We start from the raw sequence: 23,961 nt of genomic DNA, 5'->3' as shown, positions 1-23,961 counted from the left end.
AAGTAAAAATACAAGAGCACGAGCCTTTAACATTTAATAAATAGATATCTCGTAATTTATATTTAAATTGAATAAATTTAATTGACTACTGTGTTAGCTGTAACCGCAATTTTGCTTTCCAGAAATCTCGAGAAGCAGAAATTACCAGAACTTTTTCATGACCAATTAAAAAGCTTTAAATAGCCGTAGAGAAATATCTCAGTTCAGTTGTTTACTTAATTGTTGTTGCTAACAGTAGCGAATTCGCGGTGAGATCGAATTAGCTTTCTCTGCGCTTTGGATTGCGTTCATCTCTTTAACGTTTTAGTAGTTAAAAATACAACTACTGCGTTTTAGTAGTTTAAAATACAGCTAGATATTGTGATATTGTACGAATATCTTTGAGGAGAAATCCAGTGTTTAATCTAATATACAGCCCAAGTCGCGCTTTCGAGACATGAAAAACGCAAGTTAAATTTCATCAGTCAGTCCAGCAGTATGGGAGATATAGAACCGTTCCAATGTGTTTAGTGCAAGGTATATAAGAGAGAGAAAGAGAAAAACTCCTAAAGCACAATATTTTTTAACACTTTATTTACTGTTAATAATGTTCGCAATGTGTTGTTAAATTATATATTTCTGTATTTAAATTTATACCGTCTTATGTATAGCGTTCGTTGTCCCGCGATTTCCGGTGATAAATGCTGAAGTTTTTATCTACGGATTCAGGAAAATTACGCTGCTTCTAATATTTAGCAATCCACGTGAAATTTTTATAATATAACATTAAATTTAATGATATATTTTTTCAAATCATTTGTCAAATGTGCATAAAACACGTATGTTATTTATATAAATTATATTCCTTTTTAACAATACGTTTAAAATTTATATCTGCGGTTAATGACCGCATCTAAGAGGCATTCAAATTATATTATAAGGTAATAAAATTATGAACGTTTCAGAATAGTAAGATCTTTATATGATACGAGTGCCAATGATAATTTTCATGATAACATGCTTAGATTACTCAGAAAAAATTCCCATTCGTGATAAAATACGATGTTTGGCCTCCACCAATAAACTTAAATGGGAACAGGAGAAGGGAATTTCCTAGGATGCGTCATATGGAGTGCGAAATAAGAAAGGAAGTGGGAAACAATCCCAATCCCGTCTGAAACCGGAAGCAGGACGCAAAGTGCTGTATTCCAAGAGGAAGAGAAATCTCTAAGCTCTTTTGTGACATACCCAAAGCGAGATCTATTTCACTGGAGAAAGGGAATGGACGAGAAAATGCGTCATCGCTTATTGATCGACGAATAAAATTGTCGTAATTCTTTTAACGGATGGTTGCTTATTGTTACAGTTGCAATACAGTTTAATGCTCACTTGAACGTTTCGGTTCTATTTACCGAAATTCGACTAGTAGTAATAAAATGCAGCTATTTGTACAGAACAAATATTGCTAATGCGCCTAATTATTAGAAGCAAGAATATTCAGGCTACATGATACAGTATAGAATGTATATAAGATATTGATAATTCACTCTGATCTATTTTTTATATTAAAATAATTCATCTACTAGCCATGCCCCGAATAATGTTTCGTAGAGTTTATTATTATTAGAGTTTATTATATACGTTATTGCCACTTAATGCTTCATTGGAGCAATTTTGTAGAATGACACAAATAAAAGTATCCATAGGTCATAATTTCAGTACAAAATTGCTTTTATTAGTGTGTATGTAACACATATGCACATATAACATAATAGGACATGTGAACTACTGAGAAAAAGAAAATACCATTAACAGTACCAACAGAAATCAAACATGTTTTTTCCATGTGGGCATACTTCTGTTTGAAGCAGCATGCGTTACGTGAAGGTTACGATTTGCAACAAAAGTAGTTAAATATTTCATCGATGTACGGGTTTGTAATAGATTGAATAAAAACAGAACTGGTGATAGCTTAATAAAGTTTATTTTCCCAAAAGGAACACTTCACAGTTTGGGAACTTTTCACAAAAATTCTCGTATGACTCTTCACAGTTTCGCAGAGTACAATCAATAATTACACTTAAAACTGTTAAAAGAATTAAACACAACGCAATGCTAAAGGCATCTGAAAGGCAAAGATCTCTAGGATATCTCAATACTCCCACTTCAGCTCTGAAGTAACAACTGACGCAGATGCTCTCTCCGGTATTAGTATATAGTTTTCACCCGCCCGCCAAGAAATCTCTAATACTTCTCGAAACTACTCAAAGACATATGAGGGCCGGTTACGGTTACAGTTGCATATATAATTAAATTATAGTTATTCAGTTACAATACCCATTACAGTTATACAGGGGCCGGACCAAAATGTCGCCAAATCATAACTAAGTTTGGCGACTTCGGGGGATTTCTCTCCGAATTCGGAAACAAAAAATAGTCTCCAGAACCATGCCAGCTTGGCGATAACTCGTCAGTTTAGTAAGATAGCCATTGACTCAATGATGAATAGACTTTCTTCTGTGTACTTTCTTTTCCGGCAAAGCATTGCCCTTTTAGATTTTGATGTTACATTACATCCTCCCCTCCCCCCCAAAAAAAATCGCATATAGTTTCGACAAAATTATCTGCGCATGTACAAAATTCATAACGATATATACATGACGCAGGCTAAAAGCTTAAATTGAATTTCAGAACTTGCAGAATTGCAGGCGGGAACTCAGTTGTTCCATAAAATATTTCTAATAGTCGCGATGCAGTATATTATTAATAGTTCTAATAGTCTAATAAAATATTTCTAATAGTCTAATAGTGCGCGATGCAGTATAATCTATAAGAAACTCTATAACTATAGTCTATACGAGAGTTTCTTAAACTGTGGGTCGCGAGTCCCATGGGGGTCATGGATCCTACAGCAGGGGGTCGCAAAAATTTTAGCAGTTTTGATATTTCTTTAACTTATAATAGTTTTACAATTACCAAATGTTTTCACACAATGTATCTGAAAATAGACAAAGATAAGACCATACAGGAAAAAAAAAAGTTTGGACGCCTTCTTTTTATAATATAAACGTTCATTTTACCTGCTTCGCACGTGACGCTATCATTTCATCTATTATTTATTTAAAATTTTCACTTTGTTCTGTGCCTTAAAATTAGAAATTAAAGTTAATAACCCCAAACTGCAATAGTAGATTACAGTAAAAGTGAAAAAAAATGACAGTTTCACTCATGCGTGTGTCGGATTTGCGTAATGCTTATGGGGTCCTACAAAAGTTTCGTAAATATTATAGGGTCCTGTGATCGCGAAAAAATCTCAGCGATAAAAAGGGGTCGCGACTGAAAAAAGTTTAAGAAGCCCTGCTCTATAACAAAGAAGACTGAATCATCAGTTTTCTACATAGACACGTGTTCAGAACAGGAGGCGTTAGTTAATCAAACAGATGAACTTGTAAAGCAATATTAAAAAATATTTCTCAGAATAGTATATCAACTCTCCGATCTCTCTGTCTTGTGTGTTGCGTCTCTGATTACCGGTCTGAAGGCCAGACTGTTCTGGACCTTTTCCGCAGGTTGAGTATTAATATTGAGTTTGCTTACTTAGTGTGCTAGAGCTCCGCTCTTCCTAGCGTAGGCCAACATTTTTGGAAGTGCTTACCGTCTGTCTTGAGCAAGCCTATAATTAGAAGGATGTGAGGGCCGCAGTCAAATTCAGTAATACATTTCAGAGTCTTGTGACTGCGTTAAGTTTGTGCTTGATGATTACTGCTTAAGCTTTGCTATGTAAGTGACTTCGATGATTTGCAATATTGCTCACGTATCAAAGAGAATTTCATCTTGTTTCTCATATTTCCTTTGAGATATTTGTAGCTGTTTATCTTGCTGCAAGAGCTAATATTTATCTTAAAAGTCTTCTTGTTAATCTGGCCAAGTTATATACAGAGATGTCTGCGATTCCGTAGCACGCAACAATATAACCGGAAGGTTTCAATAAAATGTTAAAACATTGCTCATTTTGATATGTAGTTTTGTTTCAGGAATTAATATATTTTATTAATACGATGGGATGAATAAAGTATTTCTTTTCAATAAATGGTAAATTTCGCTATTTTACATTAGTAATAATAACAAATGAAAATCGATGCACAAAGGGTAACGCTGGATTCCTTCCCGTTAGAAGAAAATTTATTTTCACTCAAATTCTCTGGTATAGTTTTAAATCCAAAATTAAAATCTGTTTGAAATTTCAGAGGCTTTGCCATTTCGAAAATGTGTAAATTAGATGAAAAATTGCTATTACTCTTTTGCGCCTTCAGTGAAGTTCTAATTTAAGTTTCTTATTTTAAGTTTTTTTAGGTTTCTAATCGAAGACGGTAAAAGTAGCTTGCGATTTTCCCAACAAGTAATTTACAGTTATTTTAAGATATTTGCTACATTTGTATTTCAGCTACATTTGTATTTCAATTTCAACTACATCTGTAGTTCAATTTTTATTACAAGGAGAATTTAATTTACGTTTTTAAGTTTCTGACGGTAGCTCATTAAATATATTAGTTCATTGTATTTATAAAGATTATTTAAAAAGGCATTTAAAAGAACCTGTAGTGGAAACATTTGTCAGACCAGAATATCCAGATTAAGGACTATTAAATTAGCTATTCTATAACATTAAATTTCTTGATGTTTATTGTTTAATTGTCTGCTTGTTAATAAATCTGTACAGATTATTAGATTTCACTAAACAGAAAACCGGAAAATTCAACAGAGCCTTAGCCTTGACTTGAACCATGAATATTTCAAAGGTATCTGTATGTGCTAACTACTTTCATCTCGAGAGTCCTCAAGGAGAATATTATAACTTCTTAAGTTCGCTCCAACTTGAATGGCAACTGGATAGGATGAAAAGACAAGATCCAGATAGTGATGAGTAGTTCGGGGGATACTATCTAGACTATTAGTTTTCTCGAAGTAGAAAACGCGGAAACTTAAACTGTGCCATTTACAGAATTCAAATCCAAACTATGGATCTTCCAGAGCCAGCTGGACCTGTTACCACTTACATATTAAGAGTGCGCACAGAGAACGAGGTAATTCCTTAGAAAGTTTTACAAATTTAATTTCTTAATTTATGAATTCTATATAAATAAGTAAATATTTTTAATTTATTAATGGGAACTTCACTTAAATGCTAAAAACTTATGCATCTTTTGTATTGATAGCTACATTTATGCAAGAAGAATTCTGTAAATTTAGTCGATAGGCATTTGACTGGAGTTACGGATTTCCTGTTCTTTATCCTATATTTGCTACATCAAACTATATTTTGAATCCCTAGAATATTTGTGAACTAAAACGCAGAAAATATTAAACTCAAAAAGTTTCTTTCTAAAATTTCTTACATCTCTCTTTAAGGATGACGCAGTTCCGTGGTGAAGAAAAATGGTTTGTCATTTCGAAGTAATTTTCTTCCAGAATCGCCTTTCATTTTCCTCTCATAGTAAAAATGAAAGGAAACAAGAAAAATGATAAAAAAGGACTCTTCCCATTACGTCCAGTCTAATGTATTGTCACTAAATGCTTTTCTCTTCTCTTAATGGTGAAATATGTAAGATAGTCTCTGATTCGCCGGGGCGAAAATGCTAGCTCCTATCTGCACCGTCCGTCTCCGTACAAGGCAAAACGCGTCCGGAAACATGACAGCCGAACGCTGTAGTATGCAATCATCTATGTTGCTATGGAAACTTGCGATAACATGGTGACTCGCTGTCTGTGATGCTCACAGTTTTAATACTGTCACACAAGTGGAAGTAATGGACTTCCTCTTTAGCGTGAATATTACGTATTTTTTCCTTACACTGATTTTTGAGAAAGCTTAGAAAGAGCGTTTTTTTCCCCTGGAATGAAATGGGCATCTTAATAAAAAATACTTTAAGCAAGATTTTTATTTATATACATAATTTAGTGACACCATTTAAGTTTCTTTTTCTTACATTAAAGTGTTTTGGATACATTTTTAATAGCACTTTGTTTTGAAATATAGTAGAGTTAAAAGAATAAAGGTTAACATATTTGATTATTCATACTAAATCGAAATTTAATACAGGGATACCGATAACAAAGGTTTTCATAAATTTCTGAATGTGCATTAAACCTGATGAATATTAAGCATACGAAAAGAATTACACGCAAAATGGAGAGGGTTGTTTTCGTGAAGGGCGTCTTAAAGGAAACTGGCTATATTTATTTTAAATTTCGTTCTGATTCTTTATAGAGTTAACGGAAACGGTGGTAATTTCATTTGACTCAGGGTCGAATTTCCGAAAATACGTTATTTTATGCAATCATCTATTCCTCGTTTTGTGCACATAATATCGGTTGCCCTCAGTCGTGCACCCTGGGAAAGAGGTTCGGTGATGTGTTAAATAACCGATGGGTTCGGCCATTCCTGACGAATGCATAACTAGAGAATGTCCAGTCACTGACTAAAAACAAACACGAAGCAAATCATTAAAAACTACAGGTAGCAGTTCTATTGCCTGGTATAGAACTTGGAAAAAACTACCAGTATTCTCACATTTTAGCCACTTCCAAGCACCTGAAAAAAGCAACTATTATGTAAATTAATTCAAAACTTCATTCAATCGAATATTGATTAATTGGATCTTGGAGTACCAAAAGTGTTGCAGCAACATATCAATGAGTCTAAAGCCAGGGATCTTCAAATCATGTACATATTATTCATGCAAAATTATTCATCCTTATTCCCTCGATAATTTTCAAGTACCCGTTGTCAGTGATAGATTATGCCAATTAACAATTGCATTCGACTGAATATTTCATCTGGTATTGCTAAATTCCTCAAAATTTTAAATGTCATGGATTACGTTAAATTATTAAAAATATTTTAAGAAAAATATAAATGACATTTCGCTATTTAAAGAAATCTAGAAATTTCAGGCCAACCGCTGGCTGATGTTGAAAATATCCCAGAAGAGGATATGTTAAGCTGGAAACTTAACAATATGTGAACTAACAGCTGATCTTCAAATTTTCATTCATAACAAATCAGTATATAACGGATTCTATATTTCAGTGAAGGACATGAGCAGAAAAAAAATCCAAAGAAGATCCCTTCTTGTTTTGAATGAAACAGCTATTTAAATGTAGAGTAAGTAATATTGGGAAGGAAGTACGAAGTAATACATACCAAATACTTAGCCGCGATCTATTTATATCTTTAACTGGAGGAAATAATTGGAAAGATCTGACTGATTCGGACCAAGGTTCTATTATCTTATCGAATCTGCATTTGAAAAGACATATTTGAACAGCTATTACAGTTTTCGAAGCTGAGAGAAAGTGATGACTCAGCTACATATATCCTATTGAGATTCAAGCCGCTGATTTTCCGAACGTTAACTGCTCTGCTATCAGTTACACCAAGAGAGCCCACAAGCAGAAATGAGATAATTCCTTAAGTACTATAAGTATTTCAAAGTATTATTTGTAAGCATTTCAAAGGAGAGAAATAAGTTTACTCAGAAAGAGAAACGATTCATTAAGACCTTGATATTTAGTATCAATATTATGTTCTGGAAGAATAATGTAGTTTATGAATTCAGCTGTAGTTTTGATCTGTTGTTAAATCCCTGTTACTGTCTGTGACATGATTAAGTGAACAAAATTGTCATTGACACAGAATGAAATGATGATGAGAGAATTAAATGATTAAAAGAGTAGATACATATTTACCTCCACGAGACCTTGTAATATCCGAACAAAAATAACCACTGCCGGATGAATTCGTGCAGCACCTGGCAGCAGCATGTTCAGGAAAGAGGAGACGCATATCGCAGTACCAAATACTCTGCAAAGCAAATACATGTGCATATATTGAGTAACTTTTGCCAGTGTTATACGAACGTAAACTAACAAATTCACAAGTGGTAAATAATTCTATTAAAATTCATAAATTACAAAACAGATGTAGAAAACCGTAGGATTCCATTAACGAAACTCTCAAGAGATCGAGCTTGAAGAATATTATCTTTCTGAGTCTTCAAAACAAGAGTAAGTAATATTGTGGTTAAAATAAGTTATTTTAAATATATTGTTACATTTTACAGTTTAAGTTTACGAAGCTTATACAAAATATAAACATTAATAAAAAATTGTTAAGTTCATCTCCTGCATTTTAGGCTGACTGAACAAAATTCACTACAGAAGAAAAATTACTTTAGAACTTTCCCTGCCTTATTAATATCATCTAATTCAAACAAACTTAAGTTGACATATTTTAAGAAGAGAAATTACATACACATTAAAGAATCTAGTTACTTACTTTTAACACTCGCATTCATTACATAGTAAAGAGGTTAACTAAAATGAAACGAAAAAAGAATATATAAAGTGGAGTAGAGTAAGTGAGCAAACGGTGGAAGTGCGTATATAGGTTATTTTTATTATAATACGAGCGAAATGACTCTAGCTAGTATGTAATAATCTACTATAAAAGTTAGTATGAACTATTCAATATAGAAGTCGCGTAAGAATAAACATGTTTTCCTCGCTTAAATCAACCAAGCATCTTATAGGAGGTTTGTTAACAATTCTGCCCGAACCCCGTTGCACATGAAATAAGGTTTCAAGCATTTTTAAATCACATTTATGCTCTTGCTCCGCTTTCGAGAAAAGTACAGAGTAGTTGATATTTTGTACAATATCCTATTAAAATGAACATTTATGAGTGAGTTTAAAATCTTATTAATTAAATAGTAAAACTGTGCAAAGCGCTTGATACCGACAGCTACGAATTGCTATAAATTTTGTACGTAGATAGATGATTTTAGTGCAATTATATGTGAAACTGTTGTATTTTTCTGGATAATATAACATGAAAATCTACATAGACGACGCTCTGTCGGAAATGCAAGCATACAGGGGATATTATTTAACATTTAGCAAATGGTTATTCCGCCAGCTATAAGATATCGTCAAGCTGGCAACGGTTTTGGCGACTAATTTTTGTAGCCAAATATGGCGAAAAATTGCAAAAGTCGCAAACTTGGGGACATTTTGGTCCGGTCACTGTATAACTGTAATGGATATTCTAATTAAACAACTTTAATCGATGTTCTGTATAATTTTAACCGTATTCGGCCCTCATATGCCTTTCAGTAATTTCGAGAAGCAGAAAGTTTTAAAAATATCTCGGCAGCCGGGTGAAAATTATGTAAGACCAGAGAGAAGATCTGCTCTCAGTTGTTATTCAGAGTGAGTTCGAAGTACTGAGATACCTTCCGATTAGCATCGCTCTTTAAATAAGCTTTGCATTGCGTTGTGCTTAACATTCTTAGTAGTGTGATGCGTAACTATTGTTTGTACTCTGTGATACCGTGAAGAGTTGTACGACTGTTTTAGTGGAAGGTTGCACAAAAAACAAAGGTTCCACAAAGAGTTTGCGAAGACTTCTCTTGGTAAAATCAATTTTATCAAGCTATCATCAATTCTGTCCGCATTCAATCCATTACGAACCCTGCACGCGCGCAACAGCATTTACACACTAGACTGAAAATATACAGGTTTAAATTCTAACTTTAAAAAATCAGTCTGCACTTACCCTACTACACCATAAATAAAATACTACTTCACCTTAACCTTATGTTTTCCGTTAAGAAAATGTTTTTTGTTTAAACTTTCGTTGCTATTTATTGTATTGGCTGAAATCTGTACTCTGCCAGCCTCTGCTTTGGAAATACAATATACATGAACCAGGTTCTTACTTCCATGCTGCAGGAAGGTTTCGTGGCGAATCGGTTTCTTTAGATGTCAGTTTGTGCATCTCCAAAACCTATGTGGTGAGTAGAGTGAGAGCCCGTTAATCATCTTCTGAAAAGAGCTGAGACAGCCAGACTTTGAACTAGAGTAAGATCCACTCATCGGAAGGAAACACATTTTGGGGCTCACCACATCCCGTGTCTTATATGGGATGCCCCATAGTATCTTTAATTAGACAGAGTGGGAGGGAAATAACAGGCTATATTATCGCTATTTATTATACCTATGAGTTCATTAAGCTAAAAGATAGAAAAATGTAACTATGATATTTTACATGAATAAAAGGATTTTAAAAGGATTTCAAAGAGTAGCCTAAGGTGCTGAGGTGATGAAGGTTATTCTAAGGGGGTGTTTTTAAAAAATGAAAGGAATGATTTTATGCAATAAAAAATCTGAAAGCTTTTAGATTTTAACGTCACACCAGAGGTTTTCTTAAGTTCTTCAAAATTTGCTGAGCTCGCTGTTTACCAGTCTGTTCTCGGACTCACTGTACAACTCACTGTACCTGCTCGTACAACGTTTTTGTCTTTTAAACTTTGTTTTTAAACATTGCTTTTTCCGCACTTACACCACATAAAATTCAATAATAAAATAAAACAAAATTAAAAGAAATATATTGTAGAATTCCCAGCTGAGTAGTATTGCCATGCATTTTTTTAATTTTTTCAGTCTTTTCTTAGTTCATTACATCAAAGTTCAGTTTTCTTAACAAGATTGTCTACATAAGGTATTTCTTTTCTTTTCTTTTTTTACTTTATTATTTAATTAATTCTCTTCAAACTCACGCCACATAAAATTCAAGGGCAAAATCACTAAATTTTTTAAAAGCAGTGTACCTTCCCGAAACAGTGTTAAGGGTTGCCATAAATTTATTTTTTAGTCTCTTCTCAGCTCATAACATTAATACTCAGTTTTGTAGTAAGATGCATACACAACGTTTTTGTTTTTATTAACTTTTTGCCTTTGTAACTTTGTTCTATATTTAGTCCGACTTCAAAAGAGCAGTATATGCAATTAGTATATACATTATAACTACCTGATAGCGAACAGAATTTAACAAATTTAAGAAGCTGCAAATACCAGCCCGTTATTATCTCACGGATCAATGAACATATGAGATACAAAGCAAACAAGAAGCTGCACAAGACACAAAAACAGTAAATGGCGACATACAATTTATACTATATTTGAGAAATCACTGCACTACAAATGTACCACAAAAAGCAGTAGTAATATGTCTGCAGGAATGGTATGGAAGACGATTTTCAATAATATGCCAAAACGTGATATCAGTAGAATAATAGCTATTCACAAATAACCTGGATTCTTTCAGGTACTGATTGTTTTTACTTCAGAAGCATTTCATCTGAATCTGTGGAGAATTCTGAAATGGTAAGCATTATTTCTTCAAATGCCCAGTAGCAAAAAACTTCTAGATTGGTACTTTAACAAATAACTCTAAGATGTATTGGTTTCCTTGTAAGAAGGAAAGAGCTGGAGAGAAACATCTTCTAAATAATGCATATGGTAACAAATATAGTCACAGATTTATGTCATCTCTAATGAGGAATGCTTCATTCGACATAAATTCCAATATCCCGAACAGTTATCGCTATTATTCTAGCCTCATGTTTCTTGCGTACACAAAATACGGTGATTAGTTTCGCTTTAGAAATTACTTCTAAAACTCACAACCCGGCAATAAGAGTAACTCCTCATAAGTAGTACTATGCTGTCTAATGCATAAGAGTCGCACATATGCAAGATATTAGATATCACAAATCTTCTCAAGAAGTATAGCACCCCGAGAAAGAGTTATACTTACAGAAGGTTGCAGCGAAAGAGCAATACTTGTTCACCCCATGTTAAAACACTGGTGATATTATTTGTCATCAACTACCTATGTTCAGCTTCTTCAGGTTTAGCATCAAGCAATTACTTCCTTTTTCCGAAATTGAAGGAACATTTATATGGGACTGGCTTCTCTTCAGACAGTAATATGAAAACAGCCACCGAGAACTGGCTCAATGGGCAGGGACGTAATTTCTATCAAGTCGGGTTAAACAAGTTGGCCATGCGTTCAAATAAATGCCTAAATACACTGCTGGCCGTTAAAATTGCAACACCATGAAGGAAAGCAAATACAAAAAACATTATTGCAAGTAAACAGTACGGCATGAAGACAAAATGATTAAATTTGTAAGCATTTTGGTTTACAGGGGTGCGAAATTAGTAGGAACAACTACCACTACTAGCAGCTAAAACGGCCCATACCCCATTAGGCATCGAGTCAAACTGGGCTTGGATGACAGAAATGGGCAACTCAGTCCATGCTGCTTCAAGTCCATGCACACGTCATCAATCGTATTAGTCGAAGAGGGGTAGCGGACCACTCTCTCAGCAACCCATCACCAGATGTTTTCAATGGATGACAGACCTGGAGACTGTGCAGGCCAAGGCACTAATAGAATACTCTGTGTATCGACAGAGCACAACCACTGCACGTAAAATATCAGAAATGTACTCATCTTCGTTCAAATTACCTTCTATTCGAACTAAATACACTGGGTATCATAAATAAAGGAAAAATCACAAAAACCACGATTACTGAAAAAGTTAGAAGTAGAATTTTATGAAACTTACCCACAATATACAACACATAATAAAGTATCAAATAACATAAAAATAAATTACCAGACAATTATGGTACTATAGAAATTAGCACATGTAAAATGAACAAATCGAAGGTGTCAGTTTGCTATAGGAAAAGTAATTTCAATAGGGAATATGGTCGCCTCTAGAAGCAATACAGCAAATACAGTGATGCGTGATGCTTTCAATTATGCGGTCTATCAGTTCCATAGGAAGCGAGAGCCATTGCTCTTGCAAAGCTGTTGCAAGCGCGGCAAGGGTCTGAGGGGGCAGACTGAGAGCAGCTAGACGTCTCTCTAAATCATCTCAAACGTGCTTGATAGGATTCAAGTTCGAGAATTGAGCTGGCCACTCCATGCGCATAATTGTGTCCTGTTGAAGCTAATCATCTACGATGCGAGCCTAGTGTGGTCTTGTGTTATCGTCCTGTAACAGGAAAGCATCACCTATTGCCCCGGCACATGGGCGCACATAAGCATCAAGGATGTCATCTCTATAAATCGCAGCATTCACGGTTTTCGTTGGAAAGACATGGAGGACTGTGCGTCCATCCAAAGAGATGCCACTCCAAACACAGACACTGCCTCTTCCGCATGCATCTCTTTAACGGATGTTTTACGGATGATAACGGGTTTCAGGTTCTCTCCATATCAAATAACGCCTACTATCGCTTTTTAGACTAAACCTGGACTCATCCGTAAAGAGAACAGCCCTCCACTGATCAAGCGTCCAGTGGACATGTTGTCGTGTCTACTGCAAACGGTCTCTCCTATGGCGTGACTTGAGCGGCACGCAAATGGCTCGCATACAGACCACCTTCGTGAAGCCTTCTACGCACAGTTGACGTTGACACCAACCTTCCGGTGGCTGCAGCAAGCGAGGATCTAAGAAGAGTCGGAGTAGCGGTTCTATTCCTGCGGGCACATAATGTCAAATATCGGTTATCAGCGCTCGTCGTAGCAGTTGACCGTCCTTGGCTGAACCTCCTAGAGGCCGAATCTGTGGTTTAAAATCGCCTGTAAAGTCTATGAACCACAGAAGGACTCACATTTAGTCATTCGGCCACTTCTGCTTGACTTTATCCTGCCTCTAGTCTCCCAATGGTTCTCCATCGTAGTTCTGCAGGCAAATGATGCCTGGAGGTCATTGTTACGAATTGGCTATCTCAGATTTCTGATGTCACTATCACAGTGAAATATGTGGGCTTGCTCTCAAACATGGGCTTTTATTCTCCTCGCAGATAACGTATTCCGAGTGCAGCGCCACTAATTTGCATATTGCAGTTTTACTCAGCTACTCTTACTTGGCAACATATTCAAATTTTACACGGTTTGGCTTATTTTTGAGGGAGTTATCACTGTTTTTGTGATTTTTCCTATGATAACCACTGTATGTGCGTGTAGTGTTCCCAGTGACTGCCCAAACCATCACAGCAGGTTTGGGATGACTGCCCAAACCATACCCTTATGCTGGTATTGAATGCAAGCAGGTGACATGCGGTCTCCTCAGAACTGCAGACACGTATACGGCCATCAGAATACTGCACGTAGTGTAAGGATCTTAAGTTTTACTAACGTTTATTTTATTTTAAATCTTTACTATCACTTCTTATTTTCTACTTCCGGCCAGAATTATAAGCGTTAACGTATTTATGCAAAGTTTGTCTGGCGAACGCCAAGTATTTAAGTTGTGGCATTTGCCAAGCGAGAGAGAGGAAGCAGTTAGTCGAAGCAGGCCGCTTACCTTAGAAGTTTTACTCAGTTGCTGGTTGCCTTCCAGGCCAGAGGTTTAATCCTCTTGATAACTTTAAACGTATTGTAGTGTTCACAGTTCTCTGTACTACATACGGCTTCCTGTTAATATAAGGCCAATCTTCCACGTTTATTATTTTAAAGTCAAATTAGAGTTTAGTTTTATTTTTTATATTTTTACGTTTAGACCACAAGTAGTGGGTCTTTGTATTCCGAAGTACGGAAGTTATTGTAAATAGAGAAAAATAAAGGGTTTTGTATACCCTTCTTGTGTATCCTGTCTACTTCCCACAGTTATTGAACATAGCTTTAGTAAGCTCTGTGTTCCGAGTCAGGTCCTTGCATGTTCCCGAAGAAAGTAAGACGGAACATTGAACCTGATAGTAGAACCGGGACTCGTTTGAAAAGCCGACATTGTGCCACTCCTGTACCCAGCTTTCTCGTTTGGCACACTAGAGCCGCCATCTCCCTCTATGCTGCATTGTCAAGGGAAGCCGAAGTAATAGTCACCTTGCTGATAGTCTGCGCTGCTGCAAACGTCGACGCACCTTACGAGCTAATACTGGGCGTGTTTGCAGCACGCCCAGTATTAGCTCGTAAGATGCCCATTTTCTGATGTGATTCCGTGATGCGGTCGTACGGTTTTGAAGAGTTGACCTCGCGATATGTCTGTCTCTCTGACGTTAGTCATGGGAGGGCGTTGAGAGCCTTCATGCCTTTCAGTATGACCCTCAGCAATTCATTGATTCCATACTCGCATGAAAGTTGTTGGATGTCGACCAGTGCCACCGGCGATATCATGGAACAATAAGCTACACTTTCAATACGCAACGATCCTGCCTGATTTCGAAACTTGGTGGTAAGCAAATTTTCTCTTCTTATTCGAGGTATAACACGATATTTTGAGCAAACGCCAACCTTATAAAGCACTTTCCGAATGAGAGATCCTTTACATAACTTTTCTTTTATTCAGTGCTTCAGATGTCGTTTCTCCCTCCTGCGTCGTCTAAATGCGCTGAAATACTAATCATTTGCATAGACCAACTTTTTCATTTCATGTGATTTTTGACGTTCGTCAGATCAGTGAAATTTGGTTAAACTGATAGGAAAGTATAGATTTTAATTCCCTTCTGTAGTTTCGTTCAATTATTAATAAATAATTTTTTATTACACTTGTACATTTTTATTTTGATCCACCCTCGTAACTTCCCAAAATCATATTCTTCCTCTCTCTTTTCCCAAGTGATATATAATTACTGTTGTTCCTATTTATAATATATTTTTTTAATAACGGACGCAGCTTTCTGTTATGTGTTAGCAATAATATTTATAAAATAGTAAGTATTTTTGCATGAATTCTAATGAAAATCTGAAATATTTCAAATATCAGAATTAATGTAAAAAATGCTATCAAGATTTAGCAGGAAAATATTAACCTTTAATGTGAAAATACACAATAAGATCCATATATTTCTGGAAACAGTAACTCATTTTCACGAAAAAAAAAGAAGTATTTATTAATAAATTGATTTAAACTGTATTATTATGCTTCTATTACATTTAATATGAGTAAAAATAATTCAGTTTAGAAAGTTGATTTTGTTTTTAGGAATGTTATTTTTTTAAGAGCATTAAAAATGAGTCTTAAATAAGACAAAAAGTTTTGCACAACTCTATTCTTACTATTTCAGATTTGGTTTTAGTATTATAGAGCAAAAATACAGAAAATTATTCTCGATTTCAAAATTTTGGAACAACTAATTTGAATTTCAAAGAAACAAAGTATTTTTTCCGTTAGATTTACCTTTACAGATAAAAAGTGAATAAGAATTTTATTATTCATAATACGAAAAAACTTGACTCTATAGAAACATTAATGTTTTAGCTTGAAGCAGGAAATGCGAAAAACGTGCAGAGTCCACCGGGACTCGAAAGCAGGATCTTACTAGTTTTGCTAGTCAGTCGTACTTTCCAGTTACACCAGGAAGTCCCACTGGAAGAAGGAAGAAAATACCCTACAACTCAAACGCCTTTTCGATTACATTAATCGATTATTAAATCAGATTTTGATACAAAGTCCATACTTTACGAAAACGATGATTCACTTACAGTGTTTATGTCCTGCAATCCAGATTTCTAATTAACAATTAGAACCTATCTTTTTTAATTATACAATTTTATTAATTAAATGATGAAAATGACTTTCAACAAAGACAAAATATTAGTTCGATAGCCTCTAAATATATTCTACGATAATAATAGTATGAAGCGCAAATTCCAAGCAAAAACTGCGCATAGCAACATGCACAAACGAGAATAACGATTTTACATACCTATTTGCAGGATATTTGGCTGCTAGGAATCCTCCGGGGATCTGAGTGATTAGATAACCCCAGAAAAAAGATGAGTCGATGACGCCAATCGTTTCAGGCGACCAGTTGAACTCCGGTTTCTAAAGAAGTAGAAAGGAGAAAAATAGTAATATTTCAAAGGAGAATAACAATATCTCAATAGTTTACTTTCAAATTTTTTTAATAAATATAACTAATCATGCCTTCCTACCCCGTTCATGTAAGGACAGAAACTTTACCAAGACTCGAATTTCCGCGATCATTTGTGCGATTTAAAAAAAAAAAAAAAAAAAAAAAAAAAAAGTCAAATTATTTTCATAAATGTCCAACAATAAATCTACGAATTACTCAATGTTTTTCTGTAGTTTTTCACTTTCTATCACAATTGTTAAATAGTTTTCAAATTAAATAAATTTTATTGCACAATAAAACCTCGATTACTCGAGGTAATCGGAACCGCAGCCAACTCAGATAATCAAAAACGCAGTTCATGGAGACTAAATTTTAAACGCCCTTTTTATTTTGATAGGTTTTCTGGAATAGATTATTTGAAATTCTAGAAATAAGTCAGCAGAAATAGTAATAAGTTTGCATCTAGCATTTGTAGGGAAATTCGTTTTCATCTATATTGAACAATTTCGTCTGCACCATAACTGGTGTCGGTTTTCTTTTTCGACGAACTGTTCGAGAGTTGCAACAGGTTCCAAAAGCAGAATTTTTGTCAGCAGATAATATTTTATCTCCTAACATTTTGAATCCAATACCACTTTTTAAAATTTCCAATCAGTCTTGGTTCGTTGAAAAGGAAAGCTCATTTTCATCATTTAATGAAGGCTCGTTGTAAAGAAAAGAAAAGAATTTAGCTTTTCGTTTAGATTTTGAACATTTTCTTAGAGAATTCCCTTGAGCCCGTAACTGGCTGAAACACTGTCAATTTTTGTCATTGTTTTGCGTTTTAAGTGTTGAAATTTCAGTCAACGCTTTACGTGAGACAAATTTTGAGCAATTTTTTTTTCGTTTTTCGAGTTCAATCTCTAACATTCTTTTGCAGACTCCAAATTTAATTGAAACATTTTTCATTTAATGTTTGAAGTCTTCTTTTGTAAGAATGCCATTAAAAGACACGTCACTGATCAGGCAGGCCAAAGCGTGAATCACTGATAACAGAAGTTTCAAATATTACTGAATTTGATTGACTTTTCAATGATTTCTTTAAACTAATTGGCAGTTCGGTTAACCCTGACTTCGACTGATAAAAGCCCTGTAAATAGAAGTTATACTACACTTCCCGTCAGTGTTTCCACAAAAATATACTGCAAAGTAATTTTTTTCCAGAATACCAAACACGACACTGAACTTCGAATTATCTTGAGTCTTGTTCGACCTTAGGAATACGAGAAAAAGTTTTGGAATTGCTCAAAAAGTACTTCCGTTAATATCGAACGATTCATTGAAAAAATATGTATTTAAGGCAGAAAATTTGCCTTTATATTGTATCAAAACGAAATTCTATCTAATCTTTATTATGATCTAATATAATTTCAAAATTCTGCAATGTAATGTTTTTTTAGTTACATATTAATTATTTGTATTACTACTTTCCTTTTGGTAGACATTTCCCCTATTTCCAAATAAATCCTTGACTTCGAAATTCCTTATGTAAATTCTAAGCCATGAAAGTTTTGCGAATTTGCACTAGTGCTCCATACATTTTTTTCCTTTTCTCATCAATACGATTAACCCCCTAATCATAATTTACCGATATTCCTCAAAAGTCTGAAAAATTGAAGAAATTAACAGGATATTTAATATGCTTCGAAGAGGAACGGACGATAACGTAGGGATCTACAGCAACCTCAAACGCGCGAAATGGAGCATAAAACCCCATGCACATGCCTGTCCGATTTTGGAATCATGTTTGCTTGTTTATACAAAACTTCGGAAAAGACATTCCTTTTATTATTTAATTATGATTTGAAAAAGCATAAGATACTACAATTTGAAACAGGTAGGGTGTTTTTTCATTACTCTGTCATTTTTTAATGATCAGATTAAAACGCGGGAATTTTTACTTTCACACACGTAAGAGAGAAAGAAGAACTATACTGTAAATTTACAATGTGTGAAACATTTCATTATTAATTTTTACGGATTGTAGAGACTATTTATAATTAGACTATTTATATTTATTACTTTAGACTATTTATATTTATTACTTTAGACTATTTATATTTATTACTTTTTCGAACCTTTGAAATTGAAAAAATAGCCACGTTTCAATGATTCGAGCCACGAAACTTCCTACTGCTAGCCGAACGTACCATCAGTTATACAACGAGAGTACGCAAGAAGAAGGCGGTAATTCTTTATATTCTCCCTCTGTTAAAAGCGACTGGAGACCAGGTCAGCCAAATCTAGATGGCGACGAATTACCATGAATCATATTTTAATTGGATTCAGTTTTATAGTGATTAGAATTTTCAGAAACCATTCTTATCGGGATTGTCACATTGGGATTTGGCACTCGGGATTCAAATCTTGCAACTGTCAGTCAAGAAGGCTATCAATTACACAGTAAGACCATGCAGTGGGTAAGACGAAAATTCTGTGCATTTACTGTTAAGTTATTCAGAAGTTTTAGAGAAAGTTTGTCATGACCTCACCGGGATTCGAACAATGGATTTTCCTATTCACAGTCAGATGTGCTACCAGATATACCACGCACAATGGTAGTCAATAACTCCTTATAAGGTTATATTTTATTGTGACAAATGCATTGATTTAATATGCATGAGTCCTTAGATATTTTAATTATTTACACGATTAATTCTGGCATGCTTTTCTTATCAGATAAACTCTAATTATGTACGTCACCCAAATTTGCGTTACATGTAGCATTTGCTGCCTCCTAAGGTAAGTCTTGGAACATATTACTCGTGTATAAAGGAGAATTACTGTTTCACAAAATAATTTGATGGCTAACTATCAAGCTGGCAAAAGATATTACAATGCGAACCGATCGATCTAGTATTTGTCGTTCGGGATAAAATAATGTCTAGAATCATTTTTCACACGAGGTAAAAAACTATAAAAACAAAAATGCTGTTTTCCCATCATGAAAAAAAAAAAAAAAAAAAAAAAAAAAAACTTCTGAAATCATTCTTTTTCAGCTTTTCTCAAAATAAACATCATCATTTATCAGATTACAGCTTTCCGCAGCCTATAAACTGATAAATCTATTTAGCACATAACGCTGTCTAAGATTTCTCAGTTATTTTATGCCTTACAAGAGTTATTTCAGTAGTTCTGTCCCAATCATTTAATATAAATATAAATTTGCTTTAGTACACAATTCTTGTCCATTTAAATTATTTTAATTCTTAATGTTGATTAATACATGCGTACTTCTCATTATGTAAATAGTTGAAGAGTTATAAGACAGTAATTTTAGTAGTTTTATCCCTATTATTAAATGTAAAAATACATTTTATTTTAGTACACAATTTTCAGCCATTTAAATTATTTTAATTCTTGGTGTTGATTAAAAGAAGCATTCTTCTCATTACATAAATATCTTGCTTTCCAAAATTTAAGGAACAGCATGGTTTTGAAGGCTCACCATTTCAAAAATGTCAGTAACATTTAAATTCACAGTATATGCATGATAATAACGAAGTTTAAGAAAATGTATACAAAAACAATTACTACCACTTTTATTTTAGAGAAAGGGAATACTTATATAGGAGTTGGAGAAAAAAGACAAAACTTTGTTCACAAGTGCTGGTCTCCAGTTGTTATTTCCAATATCGTTGATAATATCCAGAAGAATCTATCAATGTCCAGAATAAGTCGTTTGCTGGATTCGTTGAGTTGGTGGGCCATCGCAGAGTAGGGATGTCACAAGTTGATACTGCTAGACATTTCAATGTCTCTCGTAGTGTGGCTATGGAATCAATTTAATGCGAGGATTCTGTGTCTAGAAAATATCTTCCAGGCAGACCTAGAGTTACAACACTTGCAGGAGACCGTTGCTTAGCTATTTCGGCCCGAAAGATATTTAACATTACAGTGCCTTAGCTCATGGCAGATCATTTAGTGGCAACACGAATATTTTTTTTAATTTTCCAATGGCAGATTATGAACAGTTACAGCAAAAAAAACAAGAACAAAGAATATAGAATACAGCAATACAATGAAAAAAAAATTGCGCAGAGTAGGACAGTGGGGCGCATCCATCACCTCTCCAGAACTGCACACAGTGCATATCGGAGAAGGAACAATTTTGAATCTATGAAGTTGATATTGTAGACATTTATATCCGGTGGCAAGGCGGAATTCAGCGACCTCTCTACGCCTTGGGCCATTAAACAAATTCGGGATAGCATTCTTCCAAGACTTACGAGAAACACGATGATAGAGATCTTCCCGAGCACGTACTTTGAAAGATCTTTTAATAAGATCCCTAACAGTATGGAAAGGCAAAGGACGAGAAATATTCTGCATGGTTAAAGCACCTTTTTTTGCCAAGAAGTCGGCTTTCTCGTTATCTGAAATCCCTAGTTCTATCCCTATTATTTAGTATAATAAGACATTTTGTTTCACATTTCTCACACATTTAAATTATTTTAATTATCAGTGTTAATTAACACATGCTTACTTCTCATTATGTAAATAGTTGAACAGATTGTTTGAATAAAATTAATGTCTTTTATTATATTTCAACCAGTTAAAACATTTCTTGTTATTACCTCGCGTTATAACTTTTCTAGTAATAAGATGTATAAGTAATAACTTGGTAATAAGATGTATAAGTAAGTAATAACTTGGTAATAAGATGTAGTCTTGCTATAACCTTTCTTGTAATTGTAAAATACCAATGCTAATATTTATTAATATTTGACGTATATTCTATGAATAATAAACACTAGATTTTTAAAAGTATTACAAAGATGTACAACAATAATTTATACATGAAAAGAATCGAAAACTCATGAAACTTTTCTCTCGAAGTTACGAATGACCTTTGTATGTCCTGTTGGTAACATGTCAAAGCTAAAGACAAGTTCGGCCTATATATTTTCAGCATGTAATCTTTTATAGTCTCCTTGTGACATTTATGATAAATTTCACTAACAAGTTATGCGAATTTTAGGGAAAGCGGTATAGTTTATAATGTTTATAGGGTGATCTTGGCAGTGCTATTTTAGTCTTATAACCTGAACAAATGAGAAACGAATTATCTCTGTGTTTGAGATAAAACAAAGCCTTAAGAATGTTATATTAACCTTTTTATTTAAATATAATTTGAAACATACGGCACGCTCTTCTGCTACAATAACCAAAACTCCTACTGATGCAAATAAATGAAACATTTAGAAGCTAGGCCATCACCTTTGTAGCACCAGAGATAGTTGAATTAAACGTTGAACAGTAGTCGAAGACTGCACAATTAAATACCAAACAACTAAAAGCTGGCTCAATAATTCTACTGGCGCGTCAAAATTAAGGTATTGGAGATGAGAGGACCACAAAGCCGAATAATTACTACTGTTAGAATTGGCAGGAACTATCCAAATGTCAGAAAAACTCTTTGTCTCAAAACCCAAAACCTCAGCTTAAATACTCACAAGTAATTTTATTCTGGTGAGGAATACGGAAAGAAAAAGTCACAGTAAAGACAGAAACTATCATAACTGTTTAATTAATATAGCATACCTTACGAAACTGAACTAAGCCATAATCTTAATTATGAGCTCATTGGAACTCGCTTCGTGTTATTCCGTCTTGCTGTGAAAGCCGCTTACAGAGTACGAATATCTTTTGTAGAATTCAAGGAATTTATCAAGTATGAGTATTGATAGAGGACTCTCACAAAAAGTATACACCGTACTCGACTTCTCCTTGGATATGCATCAGATGACCAACGGAAAACATGTGGAATATTTTTGGCATCATGTGAGACAATTTTGGTAAGTTTCCTTTCTTTTTATGTAACAGTCATTATAACATGAAAAATGCTATTAAAATATAGTACTTTGAAAGCCATTGAATGATTTATTGTAACCCTGAATTGTATGCGTTCTGCTAAATAAAGGGTGTTATCAATAGTATAAAACAGCGATTCTCAAACGGTGGTACGTGTACCACTGGTGGTACTCAAGAGAAAATAGGTGGTACGTAAAGGAACAAAGTATTTTTAACTATTAAATTCAGGAATCTCGGGAAGGAAAAGAACAATTGATAGAAATTTCCTGTGATCGAAATCTAACTGAAGACTTCAAAAATAACACACTGGTTAACTTTTGGCTGAACCGAAAAGAAGAATTTAAAAGCATTTAAAATAAAGCCATTAAACTTTTATTGCCTTCTTGCACACGGATTTTCTTCCATGTTGTATTTGAAAAATAAATACAGAACAAAATTAAAATTGTATTCTAATTTATGGTTAAAACTAATCGAACTAAGACCAGACATAACGAAACTGATCTCTTTTAAACAGGCTCAAATTTTAAACTAAATTTTAGAATTAAAATATTATAATTTAAATTTTGGTAATTAAAATGGCAACCAATTTTTAATCTAATATTTTTTGTGCACATATTTAATACAAATATCCAATATGTTGTATAAATGGCAAATATATATATTTTCTTAATATTTATTTCTATTGAGAAATTGAAAAAAAAATCTAAAATGTAGTGGTGGTACTAAAGTTTTCCAATTTTTGTTTAGATGGCGCTCGTTAGTCAAAAGGTTGAGAACCGCTATTATAAAATTATATGTGCATTTTAACTAATTCAATGTCCCTGCCGTTATACTCAGTATACTATACTTGGATTGAAGCGGTTGTCTCACGGTGGTTTCTATATCCTGAAGACTTAATTGAAGCCTGCATTTTGTCACAGGAACAATTTGTATTTTTTCACAGGAAGTAATACCATTCTTTATTAAATAGCTGACATATAATTGCAATTTCTGTAAAATACGTTTTTTAAAATTGTTGATAAGCATGGAATCGAAGGCTCTGCGTAAAAGAAGCACATTTTTTGAAACTCTTTTTCTTTTGCATGAAATTATTTCGCGATTTGATCATTCTCTTTCTTTTATTGCTTCATTTTGCTTGAGGTTACTCTTTATTTTGAATAAATCGTGCTTGCAATCATATCTGAAAGACGAAATACAATTTATTCTAAGCCAAAAGACTGAGAATGTAAAGTGTGCCATATATCACAGTTTAAACGTTTTCCCAAGCGATGTTTATAGAAAGCACAGATTTTCGTGTACATTTTTTATTCATACTGCCACTGCCACTGACGACACAGAGACTAAAAACTCACAAGCGAATTTTCAGGCAGGCAACATGTTAAGAAATGAGAGTTCGTATTCTGTTGTAT

General features: G+C 34.1%; 1 protein-coding gene across 1 annotated transcript in view; it reads right to left on the bottom strand.

The window, feature by feature from the left end:
• Positions 1 to 23,961, bottom strand: part of LOC118181715 (vesicular glutamate transporter 1-like) — a 266,747-nt gene that overhangs the window by 74,275 nt on the left and 168,511 nt on the right. Inside the window, exons 4-5 of the mRNA XM_035350912.2 lie at positions 16,550 to 16,668; positions 7,729 to 7,843 (exon numbers count right to left, since the gene is read on the bottom strand). Coding sequence (XP_035206803.1) covers positions 7,729 to 7,843; positions 16,550 to 16,668 — 234 coding nt within the window. The remainder of the gene's footprint in view (positions 1 to 7,728; positions 7,844 to 16,549; positions 16,669 to 23,961) is intronic.

This window comes from Stegodyphus dumicola, chromosome 2, assembly GCF_044657685.1.
Source record: "Stegodyphus dumicola isolate Sdum_Otavi_A_Nest chromosome 2, ASM4465768v1".
NCBI classification, from domain to species: Eukaryota; Metazoa; Arthropoda; class Arachnida; order Araneae; family Eresidae; genus Stegodyphus; species Stegodyphus dumicola.
The sequence above is the reverse complement of the archived record's forward strand: the minus strand, read 5'-3'. Positions and strand labels throughout refer to the sequence as shown.